Source organism: Natator depressus, chromosome 1 (genome assembly GCF_965152275.1).
Source record: "Natator depressus isolate rNatDep1 chromosome 1, rNatDep2.hap1, whole genome shotgun sequence".
Lineage (NCBI taxonomy): Eukaryota > Metazoa > Chordata > Testudines > Cheloniidae > Natator > Natator depressus.
This window is the reverse complement of record NC_134234.1, coordinates 2,441,804-2,465,016: the sequence shown is the minus strand read 5'-3', so window position 1 is coordinate 2,465,016 and position 23,213 is coordinate 2,441,804. Positions and strand designations below refer to the sequence as shown.

The following is a 23,213-nucleotide window of genomic DNA, read 5'->3' as shown; positions in this document are numbered from 1 at the left end:
TGTCACCCCTAGGTCCTTTTCCGCAGAACTGCTGCCTAGCCATTCGGTCCCTAGTCTGTAGCGGTGCATTGGATTCTTCCATCCTAAGTGCAGGACCCTGCACTTATCCTTATTGAACCTCATCAGATTTCTTTTGGCCCAATCCTCCAATTTGTCTAGGTCCTTCTGTATCCTATCCCTCCCCTCCAGCGTATCTACCACTCCTCCCAGTTTAGTATCATCCGCAAATTTGCTGAGAGTGCAATCCACACCATCCTCCAGATCATTTATGAAGATATTGAACAAAACCGGCCCCAGGACCGACCCCTGGGGCACTCCACTTGACACCGGCTGCCAACTAGACATGGAGCCATTGATCACTACCCGTTGAGCCCGACAATCTAGCCAGCTTTCTACCCACCTTATAGTGCATATATAAGTGTACAGTACATATATATAGTGTATATTGAAGCACAGCACACCATAAAATATGCAATTGGCATTAGTGGGGTTAGTTCTTCATAATTCTTATCTCTGAATAAGGAAAATGTCATTTTTCAATGTGTGAAGATCAGTCAGTTTGCTTCATCCATCAGAATGTCCCCCAGTAATGCATGTAGTGTCTCATATTAACACTGTCTCTCCATCCAGGCATTTGTAATGAGACCATCGCCCTAGGCCTGGACACATACAGGAAGTTGGGGGAACATATGATATATGCAGAAGATATCGGTCTGCCTCAGAGTTGGACATCTTCTCCCCTATTCCATGCCAGATTCCAACACAACTCACTTCAACAACCCTTCCACCTTCCTCCTGTTGGGCATTCCTGGCCTGGAGGCGGCCCACGTCTGGATCTCCATCCCCTTCTGTACCATGTATGCCATAGCCATCTTGGGGAACTTCACCATTCTATTCATTGTGAAGAGGGAGCCGAGCCTGCATGGGCCCATGTACTATTTCCTCTGCATGCTAGCTGTCACCGACCTGGTCCTGTCTACATCCATCCTGCCCAAAACGCTGAGCATCTTCTGGTTCAATTCGAGGGAAATAGATTTCAATGCCTGCCTCACCCAGCTGTACTTCATTTTCTGCTTCTCTGGAATGGAGTCCGGGATCTTTGTGGCCATGGCTTTCGATCGCTATGTGGCCATCTGCCATCCCCTGAGACATTCCACTATCCTGACAAACCCTGTGGTGGCCAAGATTGGCCTGGCCGTGGTGCTGCGTGGTGGCATGCTCATACTGCCCTATCCCTTACTCGCGAGGCAGTGGCCATACTGCAAAACTAACATCATCCCCCACTCGTACTGTGAGCACATAGCCGTGGTGAAATTGGCCTGCGCAGACATCCGCATCAGCAGTTACTACAGCCTCTCTGTGGCATTCTTTGTGATTGGTCTGGATGTCTTTTTTATCATCATGTCCTATACCCAGATCCTCAGGGCCATCTTCAGCCTCCCCACAAAGGATGCCCGGCTCAAGACTTTTGGGACCTGCGGCTCACACCTCTGTGTCATCTTAGCCTTTTACATCCCAACTCTCTTCTCCTCCCTCATGCACCGGTATGGCCACAATGTGCCCCAGCATTTACACATTCTCATTGCCAACATGTATCTCCTTTTGCCCCCCATGCTAAACCCCATCATCTACGGGGTGAGGACTAAACAGATCCGGGACAGGCTGCTCCGGGTCATTACTCATAAAGGGGCCTAAAGTATTCTCCTGGTGCTCTGGCTCTCTCACTAAGCTCCGAGCAGAGCTGGCTGCTGACATGGTGCTGGGCCCTCTTCCCTGAATCACTGACTGCACAGTCAAAGTGACATTAATCCTTTCCTGGCCTTACTGTGCTGTTTCAGTGGGACAAACTGGGGCATTGGTTTACATAGAACTCATTAACTCATGGGGTTTCCTCCTTTCTAATTTTAGGTAACAGGACCCCTGTGGCCCTGCCCACTTCTTTCACCAAGGTCCCACCCCTGTTGCTTACTCCTCTCTTCCCCTCCACCTATCACTCACTGGATCACTACCGCCTCCCACCCACCTTGATGCATGTGCACTTCCAGGGGCTAGTTAGGCTCTTGAAATCTTACGTTTTTAACAGATAACTTAGCAATTAGCTGACAGAAATACTGTATCACATTCCTATATACAAGTAATGCAATTAAATTAATAATCCACTCACTCAGGTCTCATACTAACATGTTCTGACATCTTTTGGCCGGTCACTTAAGGACACTGGTTAGGTTTAAACATTTCATGTATCTTCTTACTTTCTTACTAACTCTGCAGAGAGAGAGAGAGACCCCATCAGGCCTTCTGGGAGGGGAGTGGGGCTCTTGGAGGGGAGTGGGGTACAGTGGGCTAAGGCAGGGGGGCAGATACACCTGGGGTCCATATAACATCAGATTGGCCATACTGGGTAAGATGAATGGTCTATCTAGCCCTGTATCCTACCTCACAACAGTGCACAATACCAGGTGCTTCAGAGGGAATGAACAGAACTGGAAAATTCTGAGTGATCCGTCCCCTATTGTACTGTCTCAGCTTCTGGCAAAAAGAGGCCAGGGGCACACAGAACATGGCGTTGGCTTCCTGGCTAATAACTATTGATGGACCTACCTTTCATTCACTTCTCTAATTCTTATTGGAACCCTGTTATAGTTTTGACCTTCACAACATCTCCTGGAAAAGAATTCCACAGGTCAACTGTGAAGAAATACTTCCTTTGTTTGCTTTACCTCTGCTGCCTATTAATTCATTTGGCTGACCCCTAGTTCTTGTGTTATTTGAAGGAGTAAATAACACTTCCTGACTGAACTTTTCCAAACCATTCATGGTTTTATTTACACTCTCATGTCGCCCCTTATTCGTCTCTTTTCAAAACCAAAAAGTCCCAGTCACTGTTATCTCTCCTCATACGGAATATCAATTTGGGTCTATTAGCCTCCTAGTTGCATAAACCTTTCTGATGCTGTGTCATAACTAATAACTCACGTTTGAGTCTATGAATCTTCTGTATCCTTGTTCTATTGTCTGCCCTGCTCCATTCCGCAGCCTTTGTGGGGATATCGTGGCAGCAGGCTTGCTAAAAAGCAGTAGCTCTATAGAACAGCGGGTACCCCAGCTCCAGCGGATGGGAGTGAATGGGGGGTGGGAGATGAGGAATGCTGAGGAACTCCAGACTGATATTTTCAATGCTCAAGGTCCCCTAGTAGCTGCTCCGTACAAAGGGGAAGCACAAGATCAGGATTGAGGATATTCGAAGATAAAGCCAGCAAATGCCCCCTTCAGTGCGGTATAGGTTTTGGCAGATTTCTTACTGGGGACACATTATTAGAATAAAAGACTAGCAAATTCTGAAGTGGGCATCTCAAGTTTCCTTCCCCACTCTGAACTCTAGGGTACAGATGTGGGGACCTGCATGAAAGACCCCCTAAGATTATTCTTACCAGCTTAGTTTAAAAACTTCCTCAAGGTACAAACATTGTCTTGTCCTTGAACCCTATGCTGCCACCACCAAGCGTGTTAAACAAAGAACAGGGAAAGAGCCCACTTGGAGATGTCTTCCCCCCAAAAGATCCCCCCAAGCCCTACACCCCCTTTCCTGGGGAAGGCTTGATAAAAATCCTCACCAATTTGCATAGGTGAACACAGACCCAAACCCTTGGATCTTAAGAACAATGAAAAAGCAATCAGGATCTTAAAAGAAGAATTTTAATTAAAGAAAAAGTAAAAGAATCACCTGGCACTGGTTCTGGTGCTAGTTGTTCTGCCAGTTCCGGTTCTGGGACTGGCTCTGTCTAGGTCTCTGGGACTGGATCCATCACCTCTGACTGGGTCCTGGTAGAAGTTTCCAGAACAGAGCTCGGCGTGACAGCTTGCTTAGCCTGTCTGTGGGTGACCATTCCCACCCTCTTGGCTAGCTTCACATGATTGGACAAGTCTTCCCCCAACAGCATGTGGATGGGATAATCATCATAGACTGCAAAAGTCCACGTTCCTGACCAGCCCTGGTACTGGACAGGCAACTTGGCTGTAGGCAAATTGAAAGAGTTGGACTTGAAGGGTTGAATTGTTACTTGGATCTCTGGGTTGATTAAATTGGGGTCCACTAAGGAAGCATGGATAGCTGACACTTGTGCTCCGGTGTCCCTCCACGCGGTGACCTTCTTCCTACCCATACTCACAGTTTCCCTCCTCTCCGAGGGTATCTGGGAGGTATCTGGGCCTGAGGACCTCTGGTGTGATTCCGGTGCAATGAACTGTAATCTGTTGGGGTTCTTGGGGCAGTTGGCCTTTACATGCCCCGGCTTGTTACATTTAAAACATTGTCCAGCTGACGGGTCATTGGGGCAAGGTGGGTTGCTGGAGAACAGTGTGGTGGGACGATAAGGTGTCTGGAGTGTTCCTTGGTGTGTAGTTGGGGCCTTGGGCTGCCCGCGGTAGTAGGGTGTGGTCTGAGGTTGTCCCTTCTGGTATCCGCTCCAACTGCGACCAGGGTTGTTTCTCTCTCCTCCCTCCACCCGTTTTGTTCCGGTTTTTCCCACCTCTCTGGCGCTCTGGGACTGCTCATTTTGATCAGCTATAAGAAGCAAGACTTCCTGCTGAGTCTATTTTCTTATCCCATAAACTCTGTTTTATTTCCTCCTTGTACATATTCAGGAATTGCTCCTGAGCCATCAAATCACACATTCCTTCAAAGCTAGAGACACCCGTTCCTTTGACCCATTTAATCTCACAGATCCTTTATCTGGTTTAGATAAGCCACATTACTTAGTCCAGGTCCTCTCTTAAGGGCTCTAAATTTTATTCAGTAAGTTTCAGGTGTAACTTGAAATTGCCTGAAAACCAAATCCTTGAATTTATTATAGTTAGAAGCCTCATCAATAGGCATCTTATTGAATATCCCCAGAGCTCTTCCAGTCAATTTTGCGACCAATGTGGTCATCTTGTGAGCTTCAGGAATTTGATGAAGTGTGCACAGCCTCTCAAAGGTGAGAAAATATTCAGCAATATCACTGGATTCATCATACTGTGGACATAGTCGCTCCCATTTGTGGATTGTTGGGTAAGGATTGTTAGGGTTATCCGCTACATTCTGCTGAGCCTTTGCTTTCTCCATCTCCAGTGTATGCTTCCTCTTTTTTTCCTTCTCCTCCATTTCTTTAGCCTTTGCCTCCATTTCTTTTTCCTTTACCTCAATTTCTCTCCTGTGGGCAGCCTCTTTGGTTTTTCCACCTTGGATTCTGTCATCTTAGCCTCTCTGTTTTTAACTAACTTTGCACCCGAGAGTTAAAAAAAAACAAAAAAAAACCTTGTCTTGTAAAATTTTGCTGTGCTGTAATATGATATCTATGTTCTCTGATAGCTATTCTCAGCCTACAGAAAAATCCTTTGTCTCCAGGCAAATAGACAGAAAACCTTCTAGTTGCTCTTAGGTTAAAAAAAACCAAAAACAAACAAACAAAAAACCTTCTTCAGGTCTGTGAAAAACTTGTGAATTTCCCTGCAGGAGGTTAACTACCCTGCCTCCAGGTAGAGAAAACTCCAGCTCAAAAAAGACAAATCCCTTTTGTCTCTGCTCTGGCCCCCAGGCAGAGACAAAAAAACCTCTAATGGCTTTCGCTTAAAACCTGTTTCCAAGCAGCCCAAAGGAAAAGAAATGTCCTTTTAAAATCCCACTGTGCTTCTGCATCAAAATGATCTAAAAAAAATCTCAAAATTATCTAAAAAAAATCTTAAAATGATCCCACCACTCTGCCACCATGTTGAGGTTCCTTCCCCACTCTGAAGTCTAGGGTCTTACCAGCTTAGGTTAAAAACTTCCTCAAGGTACAAACATTGTCTTGTCCTTGAACCCTATGCTGCCACCACCAAGCGTGTTAAACAAAGAACAGGGAAAGAGCCCACTTGGAGATGTCTTCCCCCCAAAATATCCCCCCAAGCCCTACACCCCCTTTCCTGGGGAAGGTTTGATAAAAATCCTCACCAATTTGCATAGGTGAACACAGACCCAAACGCTTGGATCTTAAGTACAATGAAAAAGCAATCAGGATCTTAAAAGAACAATTTTAATTAAAGAAAAAGTAAAAGAATCACCTCTGTAAAATCAGGATGGTAAATACCTTACAGAGTAGTCAGATTCAAAACATAGAGAATCCCTCTAGGCAAAACCTTAAGTTATCAAATGACACAAAAACAGGAATATCCATTCCATTCAGCACAGCTTATTTACCAGCCATTTAAACAAAAGGAAATCTAACACATTTCTAGCTAGATTACTTACTAACAAGTTCTAATACTCCATTCCTGTTCTGTTCCCCACAAAAGCATCACACAGACAGACAGAACCTTTGTCCCCCCCCAGCTTTGAAAGTAACTTGTCTCCTCATTGGTCATTTTGGTCAGGTGCCAGAGAGGTTATCTTAGCTTCTTAACCCTTTACAGGTGAAAGGGTTTTGCCTCTAGCCAGGAGGAATTTTACAGTTCTGAATGCAGAAAGGTAGTTAAGAAAGTTTTGGTGGCACGACAAGACTGCCACTGCGCAAATATACAACCTTATCCCCTTAATCACCTTTCCAGAGATCGATCCGGGCAGCGCATGGTTTTCAAGGAGGCTACGTTCCTTTGGGATTTGCCATGAAGATGCTGATGATGACTGACGGGACGAAAGGCTCCCCAGATACTGTGGCAAACGGTCTGTTGATCCAGTAATGTGTGTGGGGCTGAGATCCGACAAACAGAAAGTGCAGGTGACACTCGCTGAACAAGGAAAGTGAGAAGGACATTTTCAGAGGCTCACGTATTGCATGTGTGATATGTAGTGGGGGAAACAGTCTTTCATTTTCCTTTTCTCTGTTTTCCTCTTGTGATACATACCAGAATGTAGTCTTTTTCAGGACATGGATGTATGACTTATATAAAAATACAAAATTAGATCTCAGAAAGCTCTAGTTCTATAGATATATTTCTGTGACATTCTGTGCCCCAAAGCAACATCCTGGAACCCCCATATTTACCAGTTATATAATTGCAACAAATCTTGTACAAAATATGTCATGTGAGGTGTCTGTAGAGAAATCCTGGTTTGCTGAATATGATTATCCTGTTTGTATGCATGTCACATTTTTTTATCTGAAGTTATAAATATTGACTATGTACCTGTGTTTCAAATGTGTTTGCTCCTCTGACAACTATCACAAGGTAGTTTACATCCAGTCTAGCCAGCAAATTGTGAATGGACTATTCAATGTCATGGCTCATCAATGAGCACAATGGGCCATGGAAGAAATTTATCCTCACCTGATGGACTTTCCTGGGGATGTTGTCACCAGAATAAGGGCGATAGCCCCTGCTATGACTCATAGAGTCATTTAAGGGCATGTGACCAGCTCATGTGACACTGGACTCCATCTTGTGCCTGTACTTTTCCACTATCTGTGCTGGGGGATTTTGCTTGGAAAAATGAAGTTTCCCCCCAAATGGTAGAAACTAATAAAAGGAGAAATATCATCACCATTGGTCTCACTCCCCACACAACAGAATATCTGAAAACACGACTACAGGAAAAAAGAGTTTTCCTGGGGAGGTGGCCCTAGGCTGGAAAGGAGAAATCCCAGCCTCTGTATGGAAATTGGTATCAGGTTCTCCATGTGAATGCTATGATACTGAGCAAAGAAGCCCCTCTGGCAGCTGACTCTTATCATACTGGGTGAGAAAAATTAGCCTTTCTACAAGTAAGCCTGAAGCAGATCAAGTCTGTCAGAATTAATGGCAGGGAATGCCTTAGGTTTGAAGATACAGAGGCAGAAATTTCTGTAGTTAGGTGGAGTATAGTGTAGGAAGATGACATACTGTCAGGACAGATGGCAGAGCTTTTTTAGTAGCAGGTTACTGAATCCTTGTGCCTTTGGCGAAAGTGCACATACAAACGGAGGGTTTGGAAGCTGTATTATCAGTGGGGGTAGTAGACTGTCATAAATATAAAGGGAAGGGTAACCACCTTTCTGTGTACAGTGCTATAAAATCCCTCCTGGCCAGAGGCAACATCCTGTTCCCTGTAAAGGGTTAAGAAGCTCAGCTAACCTGGCTGGCACCTGACCCAAAGGACCAATAAGAGGACAAAATACTTTCAAATCTTGGGGAGGGGGCGAAGGCTTTTGTTTGTGCTCTTTGTTTACGTGCTTGTTCTCTCTTGGGACTCAGAGAGGCCAGACAGAAATCCATCTTCTCCAACCCACCCTAATCCAAGTTTCCAATATTGCAACCAGTGTAGGTAAGCCAGGCAAGGCGGATTAGTTCATCTTTTGTTTTATGTGAATTTTCCCTGTGTTAAGAGAGAGGTTTATTCCTGTTTTCTGTAACTTTAAGGTTTTGCCCAGAGGGGGATCCTCTGTGTTTTGAATCTGAATACCCTGTAAAGTATTTTCCATCCTGATTTTACAGAGATGATTTTTATCTTTCTTTTTTTAAAATAAAATCCTTCTTTTAAGAACCTGACTGATATTTCCATTGTTCCAAGATCCAGGGGTTTGGGTCTTTGATGATTTTGTAACAAATTCGTGAGGATATTATTCTCAAGCCTCCCCAGGAAGGGGTGTGTGTAGGGCTTGGGGGGATATTTTGGGGGAAGATGTCTCCAAGTGGGCTCTTTCCTTGTTCTTTGTTAGATGGGGTGGGATCTGAGTTACCCAGGAAAGAATTTTCCGTAGTATTTGGCTGGTGAATCTTGCCCATATGCTCAGGGTTTAGCTGATCGCCATATTTGGGGTCGGGAAGGAATTTTCCTCCAGGACAGATTGGAAGAGTCCCTGGAGGTTTTTCGCCTTCCTCTGTAGCATGGGGCACGGGTCACTTGCTGGAGGATTCTATTCTCCTTGAAGTCTTTAAACCAAGATTTGAGGACTTCAATAGCTCAGACATAGCTGAGAGGTTTTTCACAGGAGTGGTGGGTGAAATTCTGTGGCCTGCATTGTGCAGGATGTCAGACTAGATGATCATAATGGTCCCTTCTGATCTAAATATCTATGAATCTATGAAAAAAAAAGTGCTTGGTGGTGGCAGCATAGTGTTCAAGGCCAAGGCAAATTTGTACCTTGGGGAAGTTTTTAACCTAAGCTGGTAAGAATAAGCTTAGGGGGTCTTTCATGCAGGTCCCCACATCTGTACCCTAGAGTTCAGAATGGGGAAGGAACTCTGACATAGACCATAACCCTGTTGATAGAATAATTGGTAATGATTTCTTCCATGTAGCTCAGGCTGTTAAAGTGTCCGCCTGCAGGAAGAAGGAGCATTCTGCAGGGACCTCAGAGCGAAAGGGAAAAGTCCTAGGAAGTGCTCAGGGAATGGGAGAAAGTCTCCTTGATTTGTCTGCAGCAGGGAGGAAACTTTGATGCTTCCAGGGGTGGGGGTGGTTGAGACCAACTCCTGCCCTACAGGTGAAGACAGAGTCTCCTCAGTGAGGAAGGAGTTTGTATTACCTGTCAGGGACAAAAATGTCCAGATTGCAGCTTAGCAAGAGACAAACCCAGTGCCAGAGAGCATAGGGAGATGTGTCCCAGAGCGGAGCCCAGAGAAGGGGGATGGAATCATAGAAACCACTGAGGAGGTGGGTGAGGTTTACTATAACACTGAAGCAGGAGGGAACACCACTGAGGAAAGGCAGGGGTTGTAGCAAATGTAAGTGAGACAACTATCGAAGCTGTTAGCTGTCAGTCCTTCGCAACTGAGCAGAGGATAGATCCCAGCCTCGAGAGCATAGAGGTATGTGTCCCAGAAGGATGCCCAGATAAGGAAACTGGGGTAGGAATAGATGGGGTACAAGAATATATCCTCACTGGCCACATGGGGGAGAATGTTCAGGACAGAATGGCTGGTTCAGCATATGTGTACTAGGCACCCAACCCATGGTTCAGACTTTCAAAGACAAAGGTGTAACTGACCTCCTGGAGGGGAGCAGTCACACAATTGACTTCTCGGGGTAGAGAGAGGAGTGACAGAGGGTACACCAATCCAGGTCCCAAATTTTCAGGATTTTGTTTCTGATGTGATTGTGAAAACTAACTCTGTCTCTTCGAGAGAGGATGTAGATCCTGCTGAAGAAATGGTTGGTTGTGAAAATGTGAATGACCCACCTGACAGAGGGGAGGAGGAAATGGTCTGGCTTGGGAAGACACAGATAGCAGCCATGAAAGGGTTGCTGAGAAAGGACATACTCTTAGCCGTGAGAGCACAGATCACAACCCTTGAGAAAAGGGGGATGGAGAACGTCACAATGCTGGCAGTGGGGATCTCAGGGAAACCACTAGACAGGGTGGAGGAGTGAATTTTTTGGAAGGTCATAACCCTGGGATTGGGAAGCAGCTCCACAGAGGGATAGCCAGCATGCAAAGTCCCTTAGATCCTTAACTCACTAGAGCCTGGCATACCAAGACCCGTTAGGATATAGATTTCAGGCCTGTCTGTAAAGGCCTAGACTATAAGAATTTAGGTGTATTCTTATCACTTGGCTAGTTATAGAGGTATACAAGAAAGAATCAAAATCACTGTCTGCCGGTGTAAGGGCCTTCTCTCACTGTGGCAGTCTGAGGCCCTGTGATTAGGCTAAGGCCTTTGGCTACGCAGCAGAGGCAGCCATAAACTGGGAAGCGACCGGTCACCTCCTCACATCCCAAACTAGTCACATTGAAAGAAGGTGCTATGGGGCTGTTAGGATACAATCCTGTCCTGATAATGCCTATCGTCTCCAGAGAAAGGGAAGTGCCTAGAGGATGTAAAAGGAAACTTAGTTTTAATAGCATCCTGTCTGGCAAGAACTCACTTATCAATAGCTGGGATGTGAAATCCTCATTTCTGTAAAAAGAAAAGGAGGACTTGTGGCACCTTAGAGACTAACAAATTTATCTGAACATAAGCTTTCATGAGCTACAGTTCACTTCATCAGACGCATGTGTTGTTCGATCATTGTAGTCCCCATTTCCCTACTGTTTGTCTGCATAATCTCTGTCTGGTTCTGTGATTGTTTCTGTCTGCTGTATAATTAATTTTGCTGGGTGTAAACTAATTAAGGTGGTGGGATATAATTGGTTACATAATCATGTTACAAGATGTTAGGATTGGTTAGTTAAATTTCAGGAAAATGATTGGTTAAGGTATAGCTAAGCAGATCTCAAGTTTTACTATATAGTCTGCAGTCAATCAGGAAGTAAGGGGGGATGGGAACAGGGAATGGGTATGGGGAAATTGGAATCATATTTGGCGAAGGGGGGAAATGGGAACAGGGACACAGGTAAGGCTCTGTGGTGTCAGAGCTGGGAAGGGGGACACTAAGGAAGGAAACTGGAATTGTGCTTGCTGGAAATTCACCCAATTAACATTGAATAATTTGCACCTTTGGATTTCGGGTATTGTTGCTCTCTGTTCATGCGAGAAGGACCAGGGAAGTAAGTGGATGAAGGAATAAGCCCCCTAACAATCCCAAACATGACTTTACACTGAAATCTCATACTGAAGGAGACAATACGGGGGAAGGAAAAACAGTAAATAATCACAGGTTAAGGTTCGGGGAGGAGTTGAAAGACACAATAGGTATTGAACAAACCAAATTATCCAAGCAGAAGGTGTGGTATAATTAAAATATTTGGAAATGCCTACCGTTGATAAAATATATGCCTATGGGGATACTGCTCCTCAGCTAATAACTGTAGAAAGGCTCAAAGCTTGTCACAGCAGGGAAACTACCACCTTAGTGACTAACACTCCTGCAGTAAATGAAGGGGGGAGGTGTCACAGTCTCTGCCACAAACATCATCCTGGCACCTTCTTTGTGTTTTGTCAAATCTCTGGTGAATGTGTACTTAAAACGGGGAACACATGCTGGGTCATCATCCAAGACTGCTATAACATGAAATATATGGCAGAATGCAGGCAAAACCATAGAGCAGGAGACATACAATTCTCCCCCAAGGATTTGAATCACAAATTTAATTAACCCTTTTTTTGTAACATCATCAGCATGGAATCATATCCTCTGGAATGGTGGCCGAAGCATGAAGGGGCATGTGAATTTAGCATATCTGCCACGTAAATACCTTGCAATGCCGGCTTAAAAAGTACGATGCAAATGCTTGTTCTCACTTTCATGTGACATTGTAAATAGGAAGCAGGCAGCATTATCCCTGAACAATGTAAATAAACTTGTTTGTCTTAAAAAGAAAAGGAGTTCTTGTGGCACCTTAGAGACTAACCAATTTATTTGAGCATAAGCTTTGGTTAGTCTCTAAGGTGCCACAAGTCCTCCTTTTCTTTTTGCGAATACAGACTAACACAGCTGCTACTCTGAAACTTGTTTGTCTTAGCCATTGTCTGAACAAGAAGTAGGACTGAGTGGACCTGTAGGCGCTAAAGTTTTGCACTTTCATGATAAAGAGATTGCATTACAGTACTTGCATGAGGTGAATTGAAAAATACAATTTCTTTTATCATTTTTACAGTGCAAATATGTGCAATAAAAATAATAATATAAAGTGAGCACTGTACACTTTGTATTCTGACTTGCAAATGTAGAAAAACATCCAGAAATATTTAATAAATTTCAATTGATATTCTACTGTTTAAAAGTGTGAAAAAATGGGATTAATCACGATTAATTTTTTCAGTTAATCAGGTGAGTTAACTGCAATCAATGGACAGCCCTAATCTGTATGCTATTCATTATAATCACTATCTACCTTTCATACTTAATGAATCTGTTCTATTTTTTTTTACCTATACTAGTGTGTTCTTTGAAACGCAAATGGGAATTATGCTCAGCAGCAGGGGGTGGTGCACACACTGCTCCGCACCGAGTGGGGGCAGACTGGGTAATAAACTTACACTGGTCAGTCTTCTGACCAGGGAAAGACTTTGGGGTCCTAGGCTGGGGAACTGGAGGGAACTGGCTCTCTATTGTTGGTTCATGAGTGGCTAGTGAAAGTTTTCATGTAACTGCAGCTGGCTCTGTTCCTGTCTCTATGCGGCTGTGTAAGTGTATGACCTGGAGAGGCTTGCAGCTTGTCACAGCCTCACACTGTGAGAGGGGGCGCAGACTCGTATGCCAGAGGGCTCAACAGTACCCCAGTTCCAGATCCCACCCAATGAACAGGCCCTGCTAGACTGTGAGTCCATTTCCTTCTTGTCATGCTCTCAGTTACTGACAGAGAAACAGTGATAACAGCAGGGAAGTGAGGACTCATGGATTCTGTCTGTCATTCTCTGTATGACCTTGCCTAAATCACATAACCCCGTACCTCAGTTTACCTATCTATATAATGGAGATATGTTCAAACTGACTTTCCTTTGCTACGTGTTTTCAAGATCCTTCAATTAAAGGTGTCGCCAAGTATGATAACAGTTACTGGTGAGAATTACTGATCTCTGAACCCATAGCGACAGCTCCGTGTGCCTGCAGAAAGTGTTTGTGTCTCCCCTCAGTCATCTGTCTGCAGATCTGTCTGCTATCTACCCAACTATCCTGGGCATTTACAGGATATCAGACCCTAAGGTGGTCTAGTCATTATCCCTCATTTTCTTCCTAATCAACTACATTTTTAAATATACACAAATACACAGAGCAGGCAGTTCCTCAGTGACTCAGCAGAGAGCCCAAGAGTTCTCATTTCCCTTTGGGAAGGTCTCTTAATTATTGTTTACTCTTAATGCTGGACAAATAGCATAGAAGCGCAGACAGGTTTGTCTCCAGTTTGTTTACATTCAGATGCTCACTTCTCCTCTAGAGGGAAAGCGAACCCACTGGGATTTAATAGAGCTAGATTATAAACGGTGCACACCCCTGCGTCCGCTCTTAGTGTGGGATACTGCTGCAGATGCTGGGGTGAGTGAAGTGTGGGATACAGATACCTGAGGGGGATTCCCAGGGAGGACACTTCCCTCTCAGGATTCACAGGTACCATCTCTTGCTGGGGAGCTCACCTGCTCGACAAACCCAGAGCTATGTGGGCGTGATGGGGTAGAGAATAGGTCTGTGACCCTTTCCACTCTGTACACCAGGGTAATTCCAGCTGATGACGAGTTTGCTCCAGTATTATGGGCCAAAATTTCCCACCATTTGGTGTCCTCCCTTGCTGATGGCCTCCAACCCCAAGGTGGCTGCATTTCAGTGGCCCATAGTTTGCCTAGGTCCCACAAAGGCAAAATTCACCTTGGAGTAAGAACTGATTAAAGACCTGAGGAGCCAGCTGTGCATTAATGCACAGACACTGTCACCTCCTTCTCTTGTATTTCAGACCTTTGGCTGCTAACTGGGGGGGGGGCTGTTACCTGACCTTTATCTGCTGGAAAGCATGGAGGTGCTCGGGCTCCTCACTGGAATAATTATGATTTTTTTTTCAACATGGACAAGACATCTTCTCTCCTAGTTTCATTCAAGAAGTCAGCTGAACTGTTATGTATCAAATGTTCAAAAAGCAATTCAGCCAGAAGGAGACACCCAGTGTAGGAAATTTAAGTTCCAACACTTAAAGTTTGGCAAACTTACAAGCATCAGAAAATGAGCTTTTCTAATTCAAGGTGTCAGACAGCCATAACTAAAAGCGGTGCCACCAGGTACACCTACAATGGCCAATCCATTTGTGAATCCCATTCAGCTCAGCTCTTTGTTCCAATAATGTATTTGGCAAGGAGTTCCAGTGGCCAAATATGCATTATGTAAATTATTTTATTTTATCAGTATTATATGTTCAGAGTGTTATAAAATTGAATGTTCCTTTGTTCATGTGTTGTGAGAAGGAGTAAATATAAAGGTCTGATCTACTTTCTTTTTCAATAGATTCATAGGGTTCAAGGTCAGAAGGGACTATTAGATCATCCAGTCTGACCTCCTGTAATATACAGGCCATTAAATTTCACCCCATTACCCCTGAATTGAGCCCAGTGACTTGTGTGTGACTAAGACCTGGTCTTCACTATGATTTTACATCATAGAAACATAAAGTCACAGGGTGAAAAGGGATGACAAACGTCAGCTAGTATAACCCCCTGTGAAGATGCAGTATTTGTTGCTTCTGAACCATCAAAGACAGATGGCTATCCAGCCTCCTTTTTATACTCTCCATTGAAGGAGCTTCCACAACCTCCTGAGGCCTCCTATTCTTACAGTTGGGAAGATTTCCCTGAGATTTAAATCTGCTCTGCTGGAGTTTGAACCCCCTGCCTCTTGTCCTGAGCTCAGTGGCAAGATAGAACACCTTTTCTCAAGTATTTGAAGACCATTGCCACATCCCTAATCAGTCTCCTCTTTTCTAAATTAAACATCAGCCTTTGATAGTACAGCTTATATTTCATCCCTTTGATCATCTTTGTCTCTCGCCTCTGGATCCTTTGCAGTTTCTCAACATCCTTTCTATATATTTGTAACCAAAACTGTACACAGTACTCCAGCTGAAGCCTAACCAGTGAGGAATAGAGAGGTAGTATCACCTTCTGTGACTTGCATACTATGCCTCTCCTAATGCAACCAGAAATTGCCTTTGCATTTTTTGCTATAGCAAAAAAAAATCCACACTCTTGAGAGATGTAGCTATATCAGCCTAACACCAGCATAGACTGATTGCACACTTCCGGTTCCGAATGAGATGTGTGGCAACTCGGGTGTTTGTAACTCTATGGTTCTAATACAGCTGCTGTTTAACATCCTCCTTTACTCCTAATGGACTGGAGAGTGTTTCATCACCTCGTGTTCTATGGGTGTCTCATACTGCTTCTTTCCCAGTGCAGAACAAAAATATTTATCAAACAAATCTACCTTTTTTGCAATATTAACAAGATGCCTTTCTCCCTCTAGGAATTGGCCAACTCTTTTCTAGGATTTTCTAGGATTTAAAAAACTCAATAACCTCCTATTCTGATCCTTAGTCTTTCCAAGCATGGAGCTTTCCCTTATGTCTTTAACATTCGCTATCAATTTTTATAACTTCCAATTTGTATGGCTTGTTATCTGTATCCCTTTCCCCCCATTTGCTATGTATTCCTTTCCCCCCACTGATTACTGACTTCCCTCTACCACTGGATGGGATTTTTAGTTAAAGTTGTTCTCCCTCATTGATTATGGACTTGTAGCTTTTTCGCAATCTAATAAACTATTCTCAAAGAACTTCCAAGTTTCATTCCCATTTTGCTGTCTACCTTTTTCCTCCCAAATCATTTTTTTCTGATAATTTGCCTCAAGTTTGGGGGATTAGTCCCCTTTCAAACACTAAGTGTCTATAGATATTACTGGTAAGGAACAGTTCTCTGTCTGCCCATTTAAATGTAATCAATTCCATCTTTTATTTTTCCCTCCTGTATCATATGACCGTGTGTTTGTCCTTCCCTCAACTAAACAGTCCCAGACTTTTCAATCTGTCTGCACATGGCAACCTCCAGCATTTTCACAGCCTGTCGTGGAAAGCCCCTTTATGACTGCTATACCCTTTAGAGTAGAGTCTGGATGACCGAAATAGAGCAGATCTCATTTCTTCGGCATCCTGATATGTTCTTTCTTTGCTCACTGCTGCGAATAAGCAGGAGTTTCTGTGGAGCTGCCATCAATGATGCTCAGGTCATTTCCCTGAGATGTGTTCTAGCTGGGATGTTTCTTCTGGCACATGTCTTGGCAAAAGTTTTTTTTCCACTCTCAGATTTTGAGTAACCGTGTGAATTGTGAACTCCCTACAGCATGAACTCCCGAGCCTGGCTTTCATTTCATTAAGAAACAATTAGGGATAACCAGTATTGACCCTTGTGTTTCCTGCTGGTGTCTATTAAGAGTTCCTATACCATGATGTGTAGGAATTATTTGATGCATGGACCACAATAAAATATGGAATTAGCATTAGAAGGGTCAGTTGTTCATGATTCATTTATCTGAATAATGGAAATGTCAAATTTCAGTGTGTGAAGAGCGACCAATCTGCTTCACCCGTGAGAACAGCCCCCAGTAGTGCATGTAGTGTCTCATATTCACATTGTCTCTCCATCCAGGTATTTGTACTGCGACCATCACCCTAGAGCCTGGGCACATACAGGAAGTCAGGGGAATGTACGGTACATGCAAGAGACACCGTTCTGCCTCAGAGTTGGACACCTTCTCCCCTACTCCATGTCAGATTCCAACACAACCAACTTCACCAACCCCTCCACCTTCATCCTGCTGGGCATTCCTGGCCTGGAGAAGGCCCATGTCTGGATCTCCATCCCCTTCTGTGCCATGTACGCCATAGTCATCTTGGGGAACTTCACCATCCTGTTCATTGTGAAGATAGAGCTGAGCCTCCATGAGCCCATGTACTATTTCCTCTGCATGCTGGCTGTTTCTGACCTGGTCCTGTCTACGTCCATCCTGCCCAAAACACTGAGCATCTTCTGGTTCAATTCCAGGGAGATCGATTTCAGTGCCTGCCTCACCCAACTGTACTTCATTCACTGCTTCTTCATGACTGAATCTGGGATTTTTGTGGCCATGGCGTTGGATCGTTACGTGGCCATCTGCCATCCCCTGAGACATTCCACCATCCTGACAAACCCCATGGTGGCCAAGATCTGTCTGGCTGTGGTGCTGCGTGGTGGCATAGTTGTACTACCCTATCTCCTCCTGGCCAGGCAGTGGCCGTATTGCAGAACCAACATTATTCCCCACACGCATTGCGAACACATGGCCGTGGTGAAGCTGGCCTGCACCAACACCCACGTCAGTAGTTACTACGGCCTGTTTGTGGTATTCTGTGTAACTGGTCTGGATGTGGTTTTTATCACCATGTCTTATACCCAGATCCTCAGGGCCATCTTCAGCCTCCCCACAAAGGATGCCCGGCTCAAGACGTTTGAGACCTGCGGCTCTCACCTGTGTGCTATCTCAGCCTTTTACATCCCACGTCTCTTTTCCTCCCTCACATCCCGGTTTGGCCAGAATATGCCCCTGTATTTCCACATTCTCAGCGCCAATGTATATCTACTGGTGCCCCCCATGCTAAACCCCATTATCTATGGGATAAAGACCAAAGAGATCTGGGGCAGGATCCTCCAACTCTTTACTCAGAAAGGCACTAAAGTTTTCTCCTGGTCCTCTGGTTCTCAGACTGAGCTTTGTGGGGAGCTGGCTGGTGACAGGGTGCTGGGCCCTCTTTCCTGAATCGTTGGCTGGCCAAAGAGACATTAAATCCTTTCCTGACCATACTGTGCTGTGTCAGCGTGACAAACCCTTTAACTCATAAGGTTGCCACCTTTCTTATTTCTGGTAACTAGACCCCCGATGCCCCGCCTCTGCTCCCCATCTTCCTTCAAGGCCCCACCCACTTCTCTGCCTTTTCTCCTAAGGCTCTGCCCCTGTCCCTCTCTCCTCCCCTGTCACTCTCTATATCATCTCCACCTCTCTCTCACCCTCCCCCACAGCTGGGCTCCCTCTGCTCCGGGGCTGGGACAGGAGCTGCTGCAGCCTGAGAAGGAGTGTTCAGTGAGTGCAGCGGGGTTACAGCGCTGGAACCAACAAGGAGCAGAGAGGGAAGCCAGGAAGCCGTATAAAAGCAGCTGAGGGTTAGGAGCAAGGTTGTGTTATAGGTGGGCGAGGTTCTGCGTCATACAGCTTGTGGGCCCTAAAGCTCAGCTACAAATTTCTAAGGCCAGAGACAATTGTGTGGCTTATTTCCTTAGCTTTCAGTTCCCCTTTGTTCCTCCCAGCTGGGAGCCTGTAGCAGGCAGGGTACTGGCAATGGGGATGGGCTGGGAGCCCTTTTCCCTGAGCTTGGCCTTGGGGGCATAGCAAGGGATCAGGTTGGTATCTAGGTGAACAACAGCAGAAAGAGGCAGAAGGATAAGCCCCTGCATTAGCTGGGAAGCTGGGATGCTGGGCAGATGCCGGGGTGGCTTCCATAGCTCACCGGGAGTGAGATAAACAGCACACCTGCCATTAGCTGGGTATTTACACATGTACACAGCACCTTATCTGGAGCTACAGGGCACCCATTTCTAGGGGCTGAAGCTGAACAGTGAAGCTGAGTCTAACATACGCTCTGCATGACACTTTTGGTCACCACATCTCAAATTTCTTTCGCTAGGCTGCTAGACAGCGTCATCCCCATGTCAAGGACGGACTGAGACATGCAGAGGTAAAGTGATTTACCCAAGGCCTCACAATGGGTTGGTGGCAGAGCTGGGAATAGAAACCAGGAGCCCTGACCCCTGAGCACCATTGCTCTGGACACTCACTGGCACTGCTCCACTGATACCAGTACATAACCAACAATCTTCAGACACAAAGATGATACAGGGGCATTGCCAAGGTCCTATCAGGGCAAGCAGCTGGGACACGAGAGCCACTGGAGGATGGGAAGAGCCTATAAAAATGTGTTTTGCTGCAGGAACCTTCTCCTTGTACAAAGAAAAGAGGAAAGAGTTCTTTGAAAGTGAGAGGTGGACGTCCGGGAATGCAGCTGTTTCCTCCAAGTGTCGCCAGCCAGCCCCCTTGGAACTGAACAACCTCAACTTGTGTTTGACTAAAGCATCTTCCAGAAATGCTTCCAGGGGCTAGATCCACAAAGGCACTTGGGTAAATACTGAACTTAGGCGCCACTTCGTTTCTCAGCCCCGGCTCACCTGTTGCCTGACCCTGCAGGAGCCTAAGGTTCCACCAGAGGCCAAATCCATTATGACTTCTGGATGCAGCCTTGCAGGCTGGAAATACATGTGTCTACATGCACGTGCGTCCATGTGTGTGTGCACGTGCGTTCATGTGTCTGTGTGTTTTTCACTTGCATCCATGTATGTGTGTGGATGTGTGTCCCTGCATGTGCACACCCACAATGTCCCATAGCCCGGTGGTTTAGCACCCTCACCTGGAGTGTGGGAGACCCAGATTCAAAGCCCTGTGCCACTTAAGGTTTATTTCTATAAAGTAGAAGAGCTCCAGACGGACAGACTGAGAGCTCCACACAGAACAGCCATTTGCCTGGTGCTCAGGGCACTCCTGGGGGATGTGGGAGACCTGTGTTTAAGTCCCTGCTTGAAATCAGATAGAGCAGAGATTTTGGATCTGGGTCTCCCATGTCTCTCGGGTCTCTTATGAAACAATGTTGATCTGTCCTAGGCATCCCGCTCCAGGAGAGGGCTCACAGATGACAATCCCACATGAAAATATGCCTCTGTGGTAAATGTGGGGGGAGGGCAGCACCCTTTTATGGACACCCAGCTAGTCAGTTAGCAATAAAAATCCTTCTTAGTAGCTGTACACTATTGCCTTACCTGTAAAGGTTAAGAAGTCTCACTGAAATGCTTAGGTAAGAGGAAGTGAGTGGGCACCTGGCCAAAAGAGTCAATGGGAAGGGTAGAAACTTTCAAATTGGAAAAAAAAAAAACTTCTGCTCTGTCATCTTTTTTTTGGTTTGTTCTCTCGGCTGGAGAGACCATGCCAGAGGTATGCTGTAAGAAGTTTGGGCCAGGCATGAAAATTCCTCAGCATTCCTACCTAGAATTATTCATTTGAAACTACAAATATGTAAGTAGGACAAAATGTTTTGTTAGATGTGATCAGGATTCTCTCTTTATTTTGGGCTTGTGGAGTCCTCTGTGCTAAACAAAGGTGCTTTTTCCATTTTGTAATCTTTAAGCTGAACCCCAGAGAAGCAATTCCTGGGGTTTAGTCTTTTCCAGTTGCTTTTTAACATCTAGCAACAGCCTTGATTTTCCAGGTGTGTTTTCTTTCTTCTTTTTTTTTCAATAAAAATCACCTTTTTAAGAACATGATTTGATTCCTGTGTCTTAAGAAGAAGAGGGTTTGCGTATTATTCAGTTATCTACTAGCAGGAACAAAGGGCACCAGGTTCAGCGGGTGGCAAGAGCTGGTTCTTTTCCTCATTTCTTTTCTCGACTCTTCCCTAGAGGAGGGGTGAAGGAGCTGAGGTTGTCTCACAGGAAGGAATTCCCAAGGGAGACTTCCTGGGTTCTCAGGAGGTGTTGCACTTGGGTGGTGGCAGAAATACGACCCAAGGCCAGGGAGAATCTGTAACCTTGGGAGTTTAATACAAGCCTGGAGTGGCAAGGTATTTTTAAGGTCTTTTGCGGGCCCCCACCTTCTGCACTCTAAGTGCCAGAGCGGGGAATCAGCCTTGACTGCCCCCGTCTCCATCCCATCAGCCAAGCCCCTAGAAGCCCAAATCAGAGGGAGTTAGGTGCTTAAGGACCATGTATGGACTTTGGAGACCACAATGGCTGAATTGGAGGAGCTAAGGGAGATGAGAGCTACATAGATGAGACTTCCTGGGACAGAGCAGAATGGTCCCACCCCTGGTCCGACAGCCTCTGTGCTGCTGGGGAGGATGAAAGTCTCAGGGAAGGAAAACATCAAATTGGAGCAGTTGGGACCCTCCTTCTAGATGGTGTCTTGGGACCCTCTTATACTGAGGATAACTCTCTGGAGGAGGCAACTCCAATTATTAGGGAGAAACAGTTTATAGTTATGGGGGATTCAATCATTAGAAACATAAAAGCGGCAAAGAGTCCTGTGGTACCTTATAGACTAACAGACGTATGGGAGCATAAGCTTTCATGGGTGAATAACCACTTCATCAGATGCATGTAGTGGAAATTTCCAGAGGCAGGTATAAATATTTGCTTGCATATTTATACCTGCTTCTGGAAATTTCCACTACATGCATCCGACGAAGTGGGTATTCACCCACCAAAACTTATGCTCCCATACGTCTGTTAGTCTATAAGGTGCCACAGGACTCTTTGCTGCTTTTACAGATCCAGACTAACATGGCTACACCTCTGATATTAGAGACATAGATAGCTGGGTATGCAATGACCAGAAGAACTGCATGGTAACTTACCAACCAGGTCCAAAGTTTGTGGACCTCTTCAGACATTGACTTATGTGCAGTTCTGGGAAGGAGCTGGTAGTCGTGGTATATGTAGGCACCAGGGAAGGGAGGCATAGGGAAGCACAGGAGAGAGGTTGTGGAAGCCACATTTAGGCCTTTTCTTGGCCTAGCTGCCTCCCTAGTATCTCCTCAGGCCTTTGCTGCAAGGCCTCAGCCTGGGAGGTCTCCAGGCCAGAGCTCCCCAGCTCGGTCTGCTCTTCCCCAGCACTGCTCTGTCCAAGGTACCCCTGTCTCTCCCAGGCAGCTAGGTCTTTCTTGCTCCACTGCTGGAGCAAGACTCACTTCCTTTTCCCCAGGAGCCCTTCTTATACTCGTCCTGCTGGGCCCTGATAGCCTGCCTCAAGCCCGCCTGTGATTGACTCCTCGGGGCAGCCCTTTCCCAGGGCTGTTTTTAACTCCGTCCAAACTGGAGCAGGGTGACCATCCTGCTCCACACCCTCCCACTCAAAATACCATGCCCTAGGGTAGGGGAGTCCTCTACCCTGTGCAATCCAGAGATGTCCCACCAGCCACCCTCGCGTCTCTTCATTTTCCTTCAGCTTCAGGGTCAGGACTTCCTTCTCCTTGTGGAATTTCTGCACCTCCACCTCTGCTGTCTAGTGGGCCTGTTCCACAGCCGTCAGCCACGTCCATTGGCTAACATCCTCCTGACCCTGTAATGTCAGGGTCTTGGTTCCCATTGTAGCCTGCTCCCTCACAGCCTGGGTCCCAACCTCTCACCAGGCCCACTCCGTCTCAGTCCCCTTTTCTGCCACCTCATGCTGGTGGCTCTCAGGCAGGTCTACCGCCTTCACTTCCATGTTGACCTCGCTCATCTTTGCCACTTCTGGGTCCCCAGGCACCTCCTTCTTCGGCTGCCCTCCCCAGAAGGGTCACTGCCCCTTAATATGGCCCCACTCGTTACAGCCAAAGCAGACTCCCTGCCTCTCTGCTGCCTTGGGCCCCTTCTCACTGGGGTTCAACTGGACCCTCCATCTTGGGCCTGGGCGCTCCCACTGTAGGTGTCCGTGTTGCCCACAGGCTCAACATGTCTGTTGTCCCTTGGGTTTCCTCACCCAGCGGGCATTCCCAGGGCCACATCCCTTCCCCTTCTCTGGGTGAGGCTCCTTGCCCCCATCCCAGTAGGGACAATTCCTCCTTAAATGTCCACACCTCCTGCAGGAGTAACAAGCCCTATACTCCGCCACTGGCCTCCTGTCCCTGCTGCGGGGCTTTTCTCTTGGATTCCTTCCTCAGGAGTCTTACAAGGGCCTGCTGTTCATAGAGCAGCTGCCCCATTTGTTCATGCAGGGCCCAATACATCTCCCATTGTCCTTCCTGGCT

The 23,213-nt window shown here is 46.0% G+C and overlaps 2 protein-coding genes across 2 annotated transcripts; both read left to right on the top strand.

The window, feature by feature from the left end:
- Nucleotides 1-696: 696 nt before the first annotated feature.
- LOC141988151 (olfactory receptor 52M1-like) lies at nt 697-1,695 on the top strand. The gene has a single exon (XM_074953987.1). It carries the CDS (start codon nt 697-699, stop codon nt 1,693-1,695), a length of 999 nt encoding a protein of 332 aa, XP_074810088.1.
- A 15,370-nt stretch (nt 1,696-17,065) lies between these two features.
- On the top strand, nt 17,066-18,145 carry LOC141980770 (olfactory receptor 52R1-like). Its single transcript, XM_074942356.1, has one exon. It carries the CDS (start codon nt 17,066-17,068, stop codon nt 18,143-18,145), a length of 1,080 nt encoding a protein of 359 aa, XP_074798457.1.
- Nucleotides 18,146-23,213: the final 5,068 nt, after the last annotated feature.